Source organism: Callorhinus ursinus, unplaced genomic scaffold, assembly GCF_003265705.2.
Source record: "Callorhinus ursinus isolate GAN/ISIS: 27379988/994484 unplaced genomic scaffold, GSC_fseal_2.0 scaffold35, whole genome shotgun sequence".
Classification (NCBI taxonomy): domain Eukaryota; kingdom Metazoa; phylum Chordata; class Mammalia; order Carnivora; family Otariidae; genus Callorhinus; species Callorhinus ursinus.
In genome coordinates this window covers 3,561,595-3,577,223 of record NW_027397097.1, presented here as the reverse complement: position 1 = coordinate 3,577,223, position 15,629 = coordinate 3,561,595, and the positions used below count along the sequence as shown (strand labels likewise).

The 15,629-nt window shown below is 36.8% G+C and overlaps 1 protein-coding gene and 1 pseudogene across 8 annotated transcripts in view; both read right to left on the bottom strand.

Moving 5' to 3' along the window:
- PAAF1 (proteasomal ATPase associated factor 1) overlaps positions 1-15,629 on the bottom strand; it is a 41,017-nt gene that overhangs the window by 24,516 nt on the left and 872 nt on the right. For 3 of the 8 annotated variants that reach the window (XR_003203804.2, XM_025848376.2, XM_025848377.2), the window contains exons 2-4: positions 14,549-14,589; positions 13,641-13,744; positions 10,126-10,215 (exon numbers count right to left, since the gene is read on the bottom strand). Coding sequence is in view for 5 of the 8 variants with exons in the window: in XM_025848376.2 (XP_025704161.1) it covers positions 10,126-10,215; positions 13,641-13,744; positions 14,549-14,589 (235 nt within the window). In the remaining 3 variants the exon portion in view is untranslated. Of the gene's footprint in view, positions 1-353; positions 520-10,125; positions 10,216-13,640; positions 13,747-14,548; positions 14,590-15,629 lie in introns of those variants that run through there. The other 5 variants (XM_073879682.1, XM_073879683.1, XM_073879684.1 and 2 more) reach the window with 4 other exon arrangements.
- Positions 2,256-2,780, bottom strand: LOC112806226 (TP53-regulated inhibitor of apoptosis 1 pseudogene; annotated as a pseudogene).

The window sequence follows — 15,629 nt, the reverse complement described above, 5'->3', positions numbered from 1 at the left end:
CTCAAAATGTCAATAGTGCCATGGTTAAGAAACTTTGATGTATTCTATTGTATCCTCTCAGTTAATATATTGTCCCTGGAGGGGACAGAGATATTGTTACCTTAGCTCTTTTACATATCTTTGGAGTCTCCTAGTTCCTATATCTAAAAAATAATTAAATCTGAACTATGAAGTTCTTCCAAAGTGACAAACACTGAAGAGTAGATTATAGGCCATACCAGCTATCTCCTTTCTCCAAACTTTTAAAAAAGAAGAAAGGAAACTAACATTTATTGAATAGCTATTATATACCAGACATGTAACAGACATTACCCTCATATAATACACTCAAAAATCTATTAAGATAGGGGCACCTGGGTGGCTCAGTCGTTAAGCGTCTGCCTTCGGCTCAGGTCATGATCCCAGGGTCCTGGAATCGAGCCCCACAGTGGGCTCTCTGCTCAGTGGAAAGCCTGCTTCTCCGTCTCCCACTCCCCCTGCTTGTGTTCCCTCTCTCGCTGTGTCTCTGTCAAATAAATAATAAAATCTTAAAAAAAAAAATCTATTAAGATAGGTATTGTTTCTATTTTTCAGTTGAGAAATCTGAGGTTTAAGAAGTGATTAATATCCCCAAGGTGACACAACAGAGCCAGGATGCAAACCTAGGTCAGAATTTAAAGCTAAAGATCCATTTCTTAGTTCCAGCAAAAAAAACAGATCAATGGGATAATCCTAATTATTGGATAAATATGACATTTCAAGAGAGCGAAATATAGATGGATTACTTTATAGTGCCTTGATATGCTAATCATTTCAAAAACAATTAAGTTAGATCCCTACTTTAAACCAAGTAACAAAAATAAAGTTTGAAATGTAGAAAAATAAAACATAAAAATTCAAAGAAAACACTATATTTATAATTTTATTTAACACATATCATGCTTACTATGTTTCAGATCAAATTCTGTTTCAATCCTTGTAACAACTCCATAAGATACTACTTTTATCCCTATTTTACAAATAAGAATCTGTGACATAGAGGGTAAGTACCTGGCCTAAGAGCACAGCAAGAGGCAGAACCGAAATTCAAATCCAATGAGTCAAATCCAATGAGTCTATCACTAGAGTCTATGCTCTTATCCATTATGCTGTGCAATTAAAAATTAAAAGTGAATATATATATATAGGGGCACTTGGGTGGCTCTTTCAGTTAAGTGACTCTTGATTTCAGCTCAGGCCATGATCTCAGGGTTCTGAGACTGAGCCCTCCATCAGGCTCCGTGCTGGGCGTAGAGCCTGCTTAGGATTCTCCCTCTCTCTCTCCCTCTACCCCTCCCCAACCCCTCTCCCTCCCTAAAAAAAAAAAAGTGAATATATATAAAATCATGGACTACCCTAAGCAGGACCCCAAAAGTAGTTACCATAAAGGAATAAATTGATGGGCTTTATCATCTACAAATGGACCAAAATAACACCCACAATCTAGTGTATTGCTATGTACTCTTCACCTGTCTGATCATATTCTTTTTTTCTTCTTCTTTTTCTTTCATTTAAGTCTTTTTAAAATTTTCATAGTTACAGTGATATTCTATCCCTTCAATGTATTTAATTTTATTTTTGTATATATATATATGAGTTTTACTTTTCTTTCTTTTTTTTTGGAAACTAAATGTTATAATTTATTTCATCTTCATGATTACAGACATTACAGGGCAGGGTGGGTACACAAGGCATATAAAACAAACTCTTCTCCCATTTAACCAGATGCAGCATTTTGGCAGTTTTATGATAATACAGGTTGGCTTAATTAATTGACTTGGGCAGAAAGCTGGCAACAGCAAATGTTTGCAATTTAGGATTTTCCTCCATTGTTACTCCAAGGATCTTAATTCCTAAACTACACTATGAGCTCTGAAATGGTGTACACAGCAACATTCAAGCTTTCACATATTAATCAGAATATGACACCTCTTCTTAAGGTAGGGAATTCTTAAAGCTGTCTTCCTCTTGGCTAACCTAGTCCACCAACAATCTTAAAAATTTATCATATAAAAATAAAACTGTTCTCCCAAGCACTGACTAAAACTGTTGTGCTGGGATCCCTTTTCAGAGGCTTAGCTCCTTCAGAGAAAAGAGAGGTCCTAACCAATTGCTTCCATGAATAACCCTAGTATAATGTACTCAATGTCCTTTGCAGCAAAACTCAAAAGGTCAGGCAACCCTGAACATCTTGACAAGTTTATCAGTATTTACATATAAAGGATATTTAAATCTGATCCCAGACCAAGTATTACAACCATAATCCCAAGAAATCATTCAGTTTTAGCACATGGAGTTCCTGCAAGATGCCAGGGCAAGTGAAAAATCATCTCAAAGCAGAGTGATGCATCTTTTACAAGTGAGAGGAAATCAAGGAGGAAAGAAAACTCCTCCCTCCTAAACTCCCCATTAAATCAATGGTTCTTTTCACAGCCTTAATTGACGAAATTAATTGAGCAGTGTCCTCAATATCCTGATTGAAGGAGTCTATTTTCAAGGTGACTGTCAAGGTCAAGGTCAAGAAGAGCTTTCAAACTTTCAAGCTTTTAAGCTTTTCTTTGCCATGGCCCATGAATTCCAGTCCTTCGGTGGGAAATCTCCTACTTTATTGCTTTCTGAACACACTGCTGACAGTGCTTAAAGAGGTCGGTGCAAGGGACCAGGGAGCCATCCGCCTTGAGGAACTTCTCCGCAGACCAACGACTGAAGCACTGGTCTTACTCGCGCTTCATGTCAGTGCACACCTGCCCTACGCTATTCATGGTGGTGGCAGTTAAGTTTTTCTTTCTTTACAATTTTGGGATGTGGTTTCTTCTAATAAACAGACCAAAATATACCCAGATTATAGTGTATTGCTCTGTTCTGTTCGCCTGTCTGCTTACATTCCTTCTTTTTTTTTTTTTTTTTGGCTTTTAACTTTCATTTTTACAGTACATTCTAACCTTTCATTGTTTCTAATTTTATTTTTGTACATATATAAGTTTTTCTTTCTTTACAATTTTGGAATCTAGTTTTCTAACAACCAAAATACACACAGGATCCAGTGCATTGCTCTATTCTGTTTGCCTGTCTGATTATATTTTTTTCCCCCCCAGGTCTCTTCTGATTTGTTTAGTGTATATTTCTCTGGGGTCTTTGTTGCCATTTTAGTATTTTGTTCTCTAGTTCATCTATTCTTCTCTGAACAGAATGACAAGATGGAAAAACACCTCAAAAAAGAGAACAAGAGGTAGTACTGACTGCCAGGGACCTAATGAGTATGGATATAAGTAAGATGTCAGAACTAGAGTTCAGAATAACGATTATAAAGATAGTAGTTGGGCTTGTAAAAAGCATATTAGACCCTAGAGAATCCCTTTCTGGAGAAATAAAAGAACTAAAATCTAATCAAGTTGAAATAAAAAAGGGTATTAATGAGATGTAATAAAAAATGGAGGATCTAACTGCTAGGATAAATGAGGCAGAAAAGAGAATCAGTGATGTAGAAGACAAAATGATGGAGAATAAAGAAGTTGAGAAAAAGAGAGATAAACAATTACTGGATCAGGGCACCCGGGTGGCTCAGTCGTTAAGCGTCTGCCTTTGGCTCAGGTCATGATCCCAGGGTCCTGGGATTGAGCCCTGCATCGGGCCCCCTGCTCCGCAGGAAGCCTGCTTCTCCCTCCCCCACTCCCCCTGCTTGTGTTCCCTCTCTCACTGTGTCTCTCTCTGTCAAATAAATAAATAAAAATCTTAAAAAAAAACAAAACAATTACTGAATCATGAGGAGAGATTTCGAGAGATAAGTGATATCATAAAGCAAAACAGTATTAGAATAATTGGGAATCCCAGAAGAAGAGGAAAGAGAGAGAGACAGGGGCAGAAGGTATACTGAAGCATATTATAGCAGAGGACCTCCCCTAAATGTGGGAAGGAAACAGGCATTCAAGTCCAGGAGGCACAGAGAACCCGTCCCTCAAAATCAGTAAAAATAAGTCAACACCCTGACTTATGATAGTGAAACTTGCAAACCTAAGAGACAAAGAGAAAATCTTGAAAGCTGCTCGGGGACAAAAGGTCTGTAACCAACAAGGGTAGAAACATTAGACTGGCAGCAGACCTAACCACAGAGACCTGGCAGACCAGAAAGGATTGGCATGATATATTCAGGGTGCTAAATGAGAAAAATATGCAGCCAAGAATACTTTATCCAGCTAGGATGTCATTCAAAATAGAAGGAATGATAAAAAGCTTCCAGGAAAAACAGAAAATAAAAGAATTTGTGATCATTAATCCACCCTTATAAGAAATATTAGAAGGAATCCTTTAAGCGAAGAGAGAGCTCAAAAGTAACATAGACCAGAAAGGAACAGAGACAACATACAAAAACAGTGACTTCACAGACACTTTACAATGGCACTAAATTCATTTCAATAGTTACTCTGAATATAAATGGGCTAAATGCCCCAATCAAAAGACACAAGGTATCAGATTGGTAAAAAAGCAAGATCCATTGATATGCTATCTGCAAGAGACTCATTTCAGACCCCAAGACACCTCCAGATTGAAAGTGAGGAGGTGGGGGGACGCCTGGGTGGCTCTGTCGTTAAATGTCTGCCTTCGGTTCAGGTCATGATCCCAGGGTCCTGGGATCGAGTCACGCGTCGGGGCCCCCGCTGAGCAGGGAGTCTGCTTCTCCTTCTGCCTCTGCCTGCCGCTCTGCCTGCTTGTGCTCTATCTCTCTGTCAAATAAATAAAATCTTTAAAAAAGAAAAAAAACACACAACTGTTCAAAACCTCTGGCATGCAGCAAAGGTGGTCCTAAGAGGGAAGTATATAGCAATACAAGCCTTTCTCAAGAAACAAGAAAGGTCTCGAATATACAACCTAACCTTACACCTAAAGGAGCTGGAGAAAAAACAGTAAGTAAAACCTAAACCCAGCAGGAGAAGAGAATCAATAAAGATCAGAGCAGAAATCAATGAAAGAGAAACCAAAAGAACAGCAGAACAGATCAAGGAAACTAGGAACTGAGTCTTTGAAAGAATTAATAAGATTGATAAACCCCTGGCCAGACTTAATCAAAAAGAAAAGAGAAAGAACCCAAATAAATAAAATCATGAGTGAAAGAGGAGAGATCACAATGAACACTGAAGAAATACAATTATAAGACCACAGAATGAGCAAATATATGCCAACAAATTAGGCAATCTGGAAGAAATGGATGCATTCTTAGAGACATAAAGTACCAAAACTGAAAGAGGAAGAAATAGAAAACCTGAACAGACCCATAACCAGCAAGGAAATTGATGCAGTCATCAAAAATCTCTCCACAAACAAAAGTCTAGGGCCAGATGGCTTCCCAGGGGAATTCTATCAAACATTTAAAGAAGAATTAATACCTATTCTTCTGAAGCTGTTTCAAAGAATAGAAATGGAAGGAAAACTTCCAACCTCTTTCTATGAGGCCAGCATTACCTTGATCCCAAAACTAGACAAAGACCCCACCAAAAAAGGAGAATTACAGACCAATATCCCTGATGAACATGGATGCAAAAATTCTCACCACAATACTAACCAATAGGATTCAACAGTACATTAAAAGGATTATTCACCACGACCAAGTGGGATTTATTCCTGTGCTACAAAGTGGTTCAACATCTGCAAATCAATCAACGTGATACACTACATTAATAAAAGAAAGGACAAGAACCATATGATCCTCTCAACAGATGCAGAAAAAGCACTGGACAAGGTACAGCATCCTTTCTTGACTAAAACTCTTCACACTGTAGGGATAGAGGGAACATGTCTCAATATCATAAAAACCATCTATGAAAAACCCACAGCAAATATCATTCTCAATGGGGAAAAACTGAGAGCTTTTCCCCTAAAGTCAGGAATGTGGTAGGGATGTCCACTCTTACCAACGCTGCTCAACATAGTACTATAAGTCTTAACCTCAGCAATCAGACAATAACAACAAAAAAAATAAAAGGCATCCTAATTGGCAAATAAGTCAAACTTTCACTCTTTGCAGATGACATGATACTCTATGTGGAAAACCCAAAAGACTCCACCCCCAAATTGCTAGAACTCATACAGGAATTCAGCAAAGTGGCAGGATATAAAATCAATGCACAGAAATCAGTTGCATTTCTATACATGAACAATGAGACAGAAGAAAGAGAAATTAAGGAGTCAATCCTATTTACAACTGCACCAAAAACCATAACACACCTAGAATAAACCTAACCAAAGAGGCAAAGGATCTGTACTCAGAAAACTATTGAACTCATGAAGGAAATTGAGGAAGAAACAAAGAAATGGAAAAACATTCCATGCTCATGGATTAGAAGAAAAATACTGTTAAAATGTCTATGCTACCTAGAAGAACCTACACATTCAATGCAAACCCTATCAAAATACCATCAACATTTTCACAGAGCTGTAACAAATAATCATAAAATTTGTATGGAACCAGAAAAGACCCCAAAAAGCCAAAGGAATGTTGAAAAAGAAAATCAAAGCTGGTAGCATTACAATTCCAGAATTTGACCTCTTATGAAGTCTGAAGATGATTACAAAGCTGTAATCATCAAGACAGTATGATACTGGCACAAAAACAGTCACATAGATTAATGAAACAGAATAGAGAGCCCAGAAATGGATCCTCAAATCTGTGGTCAACAAATCCTCAACAAAGCAGGAAAGAATATCCAATGGAAAAAAGACAGTCTCTTCAACAAATGGTGTTGGGAAAATTGGACAGCCACATGCAGAAGAACGAAACTGGACCATTTCCTTACACCACACACAAAAATAGACTCCAAATGGCTGAAAGACCTAAATGTGAGACAGGAGTCCATCAAAATCCTAAAGGAGAACACAGGCAGCACCCTGTTCAACCTCAGCCGCAGCAACATCTTCCTAGAAACCTCGCCAAAGGCAAGGGAAGTGAGGGCAAAAATGAACTATTGGGACTTCATCAAGATAAAAGCTTTTGCACAGCAAAGGAAACAGTCAACAAAACCAAAAGACAACCAACAGAATGGCAGAAGATAATTGAAAATGTCTTATTAGATAAAGGGATAGTATCTAAAATCTGTAAAGAACTTATCAAACTCAACACCCAAAGAACAAATAACCCAGTCGAGAAATAGGCAGAAGACATGAACAGACATTTCTCCAAAGAAGACATCCAAATGGCCAACAGACACATGAAAAAAATGCTCAATATCACACGGCATCAGGGAAATACAAATCAAAGTCACAATGAGGTACCACTTCATGCTGGTCAGAGTAGCTAAATCTAACAAGTCAGGAAATGACAGATGTTGGTAAGGATGTGGAGAAAGGGGAACTCTTACACGGTTGGTGGTAATGCAAGCTGGTACAGCCACTCTGGAAAATAGCATGAAGATTCCTCAAAAAGTTGAAAACAGAGCTACCTTACGACTAGCAATTGCACTACTAGGTATTTATGCAAAGGATACAAAAATGCTGATTTGAAGGAGCATATGTACCCCGATGTTTATAGCAGCAATGTCCACAATAGCCAAACCATGGAAAGAGTCCAGATGTCCATCGACAGATGAATGGGTAAAGAAGATGTGGTATATATATATACAATGGAATATTACTCAGCCATCAAAAAATGAAATCTTGCCATTTGCAATGATGTGGATGGAACTAGAGGGTATTATGATAAGCTAAATACATCAGAGAAAGATAATTATCATATGATCTCACTCGTATGTGGAATTTAAGAAGCAAAACATAGGATTATAGGGGAAGCAAGGAAAAAAATAAAACCAGATGAAATCAGAGAGGGAGACAAACCATAAGAGACTCTTAATCATAGGAAACAAACTGAGGGTTGCTAGAGGGGAGGAGGGCAGGGGGATGGGGTAACTGGGTGATGGACATTAAGGAGGGCACGTGATGTAATGAGCACTGGGTATTATATAAGACTGATGAATCACTGAACTCTACCTCTGAAACTAATAATACATTATATGTTAATTAACTGAATTTAAGTTTTAAAAAATTTAAAAAGAAAGTATATACATTATTAAAATGTTTTAAAGTCAAAAAAGGGGAAGTTTCATCTTGACTTTCTTGTAATTAACTATTAATCAAAAGGCACAATTCATAACTTGATTTCTTTAAAGCAAGGCAAATCTTTATTCACATTTATAAAGCAATTAAGAGCAAAATTCATGTAGGATTTTTATAAAAAATCTTTTCTGTAACAGTTTGCATTTATCTTGCCCACACATACTATTATAGCAGTTTTTTTTTTAATTTATTTATTTTAGAGAGAGCTTTAGTGGGGGGAGGGGCAGAGGGAGAGAGAATCTCAAACAGACTCCCTGCTGAGTCAGAAGCCCGACGCAGGGCTCGATCCCAAGACCCTGAGATTATGACGTGAGCTGAAATCATGAACTGGACACTCAACTGACTGAGCCACCCAAGCACCTCTATTATAGCAGTTTTTTAAAAAACCTCTTCTTTATCAAGTCTTTCCAAAGCAATCAATTTAGTTTTCAAAGACATAATCACTCTGTCTTTTCATACTCATATTACATTGGTTTACCGTATTTAATTAACAAAATTTCAAAAACAATATAACTGATAATGTAACTTATCCTTATTAAGCATTCAACCTAACCAGCAGTGTCGCAGTATGCAGATCTCAGAGGAGAGCTTATAAGCTGTGAATGTGCTGTGAGCTTCAGTCAGTACGGTTTACACAGGAAAGGCAGAACAAAAGTTAACTGAATAAATTAGTTAAGTGGAAGTCAGAACATACCAAAAGCCTTATTAACTTGCATCCCCTGTGACTCAGCAACTCTATTTTATAAATGTATTCTAATTTCTTCCTATCTTTGTGAATAAAGGGTTAGCCAAATCACCAAAGTATAAAATCAGGAAATCAAAAATATCTGAAAGTCCAGTAACACCAGATTGGAAAAATGAATTATAGTAAATCATACAGTAGGAATACCGTGCAGCTCTTAAAAGAATATGCAGGAAAAAAAAGAATATGCAGAAAGATGACATATAGTATGTATATAACATATCATTAAGGAATAAAAAGCAAGTTATAAAACAACATGTACTATAAAAACCTATTTTGGTAAAATATTTAAAGAAAAAAGACAGGGTGGGGTGCCTGAGTGGCTCAGTTGGTTAGCCGTCTGCCTTCAACTCAGGTCATGATCCCAGGGTCCTGGGATCAAGTCCCACATCCAGCTCCCTGCCCAGCGGGGACTCTGCTTCTCCCTCTCCCTCTGCCCTTCCCCCTGCTCGTGCGCGCGCTCTCTCTCTCTCACCCTCTAATAAATAAATAAAATCTTAAAATAAAAGAAAGAAAAAAAGAAAAAAGACGAGGAGAATCAAGTGAAATAATACAAAAAGCTTAACATGGTGCAGACACATTGTAGGCAATCAATAAATGTTAGATATTACTACTGTAATTATTATTAATACAGCGTTTGTAACAAAAGTTCACAATAGTTACTTAAGGTTGTAGAATGTGAGTGATTTTTCACCTTTTTATATTTCCTAAATTTTTATCACTAAATCTATGTTTTATAATAAGGATAAAAAATAGCCATTTTGTAAAATGTACTACACAATAAAATGGAAGGCTTTAATATAATCAGTTTATCCACATATTTCTCATTTATGCTTCCAAAAAGATCATGGTAGTAGAAAGGGCATTATCACAGAGACCTCTGAAAATTATTCCTCAAAATGCTGTACTTGGAATTGTGAGAAAATGTCCCTGTCCTGTAGGCAATGAGACAAATATGAGCAATGGCAAATTAGATAAACATAGCTACTATCATTATCCAAAAGCCACAAAGCAGCTCTGCTAAAACATAAATAAGTAAACTTCAGACAATTCCATTCTCTAAGACTACCAGTGAGTGGATTTGTATACATATTCTATGTGGACCCAGATACCAGTTTTGCCAAACATATCACACTTCAGCTGTGGTACCTTAACAATACACAGTAAATGAAAGACACATTAATTATGAACGTTTATAGCACTCAAGCAGATAAAATGAAAAATTAACATGCTATTATATTCTCTCATTTTATCAAAATACTTACACTCTTTGAATGAATTCTGGAAAAAGTAGTGTATGGGGCCAAAAACTTTGAGGATGCATTTTCCTTCGGACAAGAAATATGAATGCTTTTCTAAACAGAGAGGGAAAGATGAAACTCATCAGTAAAATTACTCCAGTGGAATGAAAGGCTCTTAAAGAAAACATCAGGATGATAGGAAATTCTCATTTTTCAAATGTACCCTCTCTAATCCTCCTTTGCCAGCTCACACTACCACTCCCCTGTAGATTAGCAGCCCTTTTACTGCAAAGGGCTGCAATGTAATTTGGTATTGCTTTGCTGCCCTTATCTTTTTATATTGAAGTAAACTCCCATAGAAGGTAAACCAACAGTAAGATACAAATGACATATATGAAAGCATTAATTTTTAAAAGAAAATCTAATACCAGTACTCTCAGTTAGCAGTGGGGCAAGGAACAGGATTAACAGGAGGAAACAGCACCAGACTCCAAGTCTAGCACCTAAAAGACTAGTCTAAAAGCTAACTTACTGCCTACAGGAACTTTTAGGAAAAAATGTTAGACTACTGACATCTATAGTTACCAGAGAAAACTGGTAAATTATGGTACACTTATACAATCTGTAGGCCCTGATCAGGCTTGCGGTGCCCATTCCTACCTAGAACTTAAACTGACCATCCATGTTCATAGACTGCTCAGAGCCCCACAGCTGTATTAATTCCCCACATGTTTTGCTAGTCATTATAACATATCTTTCAACTATTGTAGCAAGAAACACTGGTGACATAGTTGATTGGTGACATTCAAATTATATCTAGAAAAAGATGTTAGGTTCAGGTGACATGACTTGCATAAGGCAGCCTTTGTAACCATTTAAGATTAAGTATGTTGGTGTTTCAAGGTAGCATGTATAGAGGCATAAAAGGCTTAGTAAACCCTTCAGGGATTCTTGCAATATGATAGTCCTTTAATCTAACTGGCTGAATACCAACACCACCACCTAAGTGTGCATCTCCTATAGGGAGCTGAGGAGCTACGCTTACCAAATGGCCCCTAACCTGTTATCCCTTCTGCAGCAGTACTTCAAAGTTTCTGGAAATTCTGCTGATCAATGAAAATGTCTTTAAAAGTCAAGATTTTCTACACCTTTTTCTAAGACTAATATACATACAGCAAACACAGGTCCTCACAGTTCTTTAGAAAGAACAATTTCAAAGTAATAACATTCTCATCACTAAAAATCAAAATGCTCTTATTACAAGTCTTCTACTCCTTTAAAAAGACAATTAGAGTATCTGTCTATATAAACAGCACTTTCTTAGCCAGCATATCCATATGTGGCTGCCTGCAGACTTTTCATTAAATGAGTTTTCACTTCAAACCCCATGAGAAAGCCCCATACAGCTGCAAGAGAGTTGACCTGAATTTGGAATTGCCTCCAGTACCCGAAACTAAAGGTGTCAGCTAAACTCTCCTGGCTTAAATATTCCTACCAGCAAGGATTCAGGGAACTCCAAGAACTTAGTGTTCAGGCATCTGTAAGAATTGGGTTTGTTCTCAGAAGACTTCATTTCTTTGAGACTAATTATGTGAAAGATTTCAAGAATTAGTAGTTTTTTCCTGCTTATCAATTGAGCAAATCAACCTTTAATCTATAAACAAACTATGGAGGAAGAGAAATGTTGAACTACCTTCCAATATCAGCAGTAAAGAATCATGCCATTAATGAAAATATTTTAGTGAAAAGTTGCAGGAGATATCAAAACATAAAATTCAGGGTGGGGGGGTCAGAGGAGGAGCATGGGCATTCCACACTAAGATAAAATTTAAAGTCAAACTTTTTTATCCTCCAGGATTAGGTATTTAAGCATAATCTACTGTTCAACAGAACAACGCAGCAACATCAAATAGCAAAGTGCCTCATGGCAATTAGGAAACAAATAAATGCTCAACCATAAGCACTTACTGTCTGACCCAGCAGGTACAAGGCAGAAATTAGCAACGATGTTGGAAGAGATAAGGACTGTATCAGGGCCTACGTACGAAGGGAAGAAAGGAATTCAGCACTGAGGCTGTAGATGGATACTGGTAAAACACCTGGGGAAAATGTAGGCTTGCAAGGTAGTGTTCATACTGGGAAGTTTATAGAACTGGTTTCAATTTTGGCATACAGTCTAACTAGCTTTGATTATTAGGGTTAATAAACCTCTTTCAGTCTGTTTGCTTATATGCAAAATGAAAATTTAAAATGCCAATCCCTCAAGATTATTATGATGAACAACTCACTTTTGTAAGATTTTACAGTTTCATTCATATGCAGTCTCACTTGCTGTTAATCAGTCTATAGGTAGAATATCATCTCCATTTTACAGATGAGGAAACTGAGGCTCAGAGAACTAAGTTCTTTGTCCAAAATCGTATTACTTAGTGTCAGAGTTAACTAAAACTTGAACTCAGATTTCCCAACAGTTTCTACTATACCATAGCTGTTTATGAAAAACAAATGCAAAATATATATAACATAGAGCCTATTACCCTGCACAGAAGGCAATAAATGAACATTTAAAGTCTCATGTAAAAAACAAAGTATCATCTATTCTTATCAGTATACCTTAATATTTCACAACTAAAAAAAATTTAATTACACATCTCACCGACCAGAGCATACTGACTGCAGAATGAGTAAGGAAAGTCAAGGATTCTGCAATACTTGGTTTGGCTATCTACTCACCTCAAAGACCAATGAGAAAAACTATTAAGTACTATTAATGTAGGTCTTCATCAAGGCCTAGCCAGATACATTATAAAAGCTTTGCTGTCCAGTATGGTAGATACTGGCCACATGAGGTTACTGAGCATTTGAAATACAGCCAGTGCATATGAAGAACTGCATTTTTTATCTTATTTAAAGTTTAATTTAAAAACTGATACTTGCCTCAGTTTTTGGAAAACTTTTTAAGTATATTTGGAACTACTTGGGTATGTGAATCTATGTTCTCAATTGCAAATTTATACAACCTAAATACATTTATCAAATATTTTCAATAAAAAATTAAAGTTTGAATTGAGATGTGTGGTAAATGTAAAATATACACGGGATCTCAAAAACTCAGTAAGAAAAAAGGAATGTACAATATCTCACTAATAATTTTTAATATTAATTACAAGTTGAAATATTTTAGATTTATTGGATTGAATAAAATATATTATTAAAATTAATTTCACCCATTTCTTTTTACCTTTTTTATGTGGCTCTTAGAAAATTTTAAATACATATGTGGCTTACATTATTTACCTATTGGACAGCACTGATATAAGGGAAGAATAAGTATATGCAACTAAAAGTATCTCAAAGTATATGTAACTACAGAAGAAGAAAAGACTCTTGACATCCAAAGGCAGTAAAAATTGTGATTACTATACAAACAAAATAAAGATGACAAAGATATATAAATAATAGTATAAATATTTAAAGCCGATACATGGGTACTACCCCAGTTTTGGACCCAGTGTCATTTAGAAGACATAAAAACCTACCTTGTTTATCTCATTCACAATAAATCCTTCTGAAGCTGTAACTTCTGGGATGCCATCTTGGCCAATTCCTTGACAAGTTAGGCTGCCATACAAAGTGGGTTTCCCTACATAGAACAAAAGAAGCATGTCTCAAGAAAATAATAAGAATTTAACACTGTTCTCCTTGAAGACTCAATTCAGGCACTTGTATAGATGGTAGGAAATTGGTTCATGAAAGAAAAGAAGGTACTTGTATAAAGTAAGGTGAAGTGGAAAAAGCCCTAGCCTGGGTGAACTTAATGTGGGAGGGAATATGCTCAAGAGCTAAAAACTAGGCACAAATATTTAGTTATAGCATTTGTGAGAAAGCTACTAGAGGGGTGCCTGGGTGGCGCAGTTAAGCTCCCAACTCTTGATTTCGGCTCAGGTCATGATCTCAGGGTCATGATCTCAGGGTCGTGAGATGGAGCCCCGAGTCATGCTCCGAACTCAGCGCAGAGTCTGCTTGAGTTTCTCTCCCTCTCCCTCTGCTCCTCCCCCCACTCTCTCTCTCTAAATAAATAAATCTTAAAAAAAAAAAAAAGCTACTAAAGTGATCTAAACTCAGTTTTCCTGACTGAAATGAAATTCTTCCAGGATGAAAGATGAAGATCAACATGCATATATGCATTTATCCACAGTATATACATATAATACATAGCAAAGAGTTAAGCTTCAGTAATCTAGAAAATTTGCTTAAGGAGAACACTGCTTTTGCAGTGATGGGGGCTAAATAAGATATCCTACACATAAACTGGTCAAGAACATTTGAAGATTATGAGCATTGTGCAAGGAGTCTGAGCCAAGAGAAAGTATGAAGCTCTCTTCTAAGGGTAGTAAACCCCTATCTCTAAAGGGAAGGTATATCAGTTTGGGCATATGGACATTACCTGGGGGGTGACAACTCAGCCAGGCTTCCCCTTCATCCTTCCTATGAAGAGAGACAAAAGACTAATTAGGCTCATTCAATGCTGAAAAGGATGCCACTGGTGCAACGGAGAAAGATCATATAATTTTCAGTTTGGACTGTACTTAGGTATGAGCCAGTCTAATATCTCATCCAGGCATAGATTATTATAAAACAAGTTTTATTTATTAAAGAAATATTCATGGATTAAGTGTTTAATGCATAGATGTCTATTGGTTAAATGAATATTCAAATATTTCAAAAATAGGGAGTTCACTATTCATTTATAAGCTACACAGCTTTGAAAAAATCACAAATACTTTATATTTAGATATTTATTGGGATTATTGTAAGCAAAGCCCTGTGCTAGGCACTTTGCAAACAGTATCATTAATCCTCACAATTTAACAAAATGCCTTTTATTATCCCCATGTTAAAGATAAAACTGAAGCTCAGAAAAAAGTGACTTGCCTAAGGTCACCTAGTTATCTGGAAAGCAGGAACTGAAACATGGGACTAGTATACAATGTCTGCATTCTACCAGCTCACACTGACTTTTTACATGTTTTAGAATGCACCTCCCCAATCTTCCAAATCCTTATTTTATCACTCTAACATTTTTAGGGTATAGTGAAAAAGACCTACACTTTTAAGACAGAAAGATTTAGGGGCACCTGTGTGGCTCAGTCAGTTAAGCATCTGCCTTTGGCTAAGGTCATGAACCCGGGATCCTGGGATCGAGTCCTGCATCAGGCTCCCTGCTCAGTGGGGAGCCTGCTTCTCCCTCTCCCCCTGCTCATGCTCTCTCTCTCAAATAAACAAATAAAAATCTTAAAAAAAAAAAAAGACAAAAGATTTAGGTTGACAGTAACTCTCTATCACTTATTGGCTGCAAAATCTTGGATAAGTTACTTCCTCTGATTCCTCTCCTGCATTCTCTCCTAGGCACCTGGTGGCCCTCAGTAAATGTCAGTGTTCTTCCTTTATTACTTATCACACATTCTGTGTTGTAGTAAGTAATGTGTATTTTATTTTAGCTCACATAGTAAAGCGTAATTTTCTTA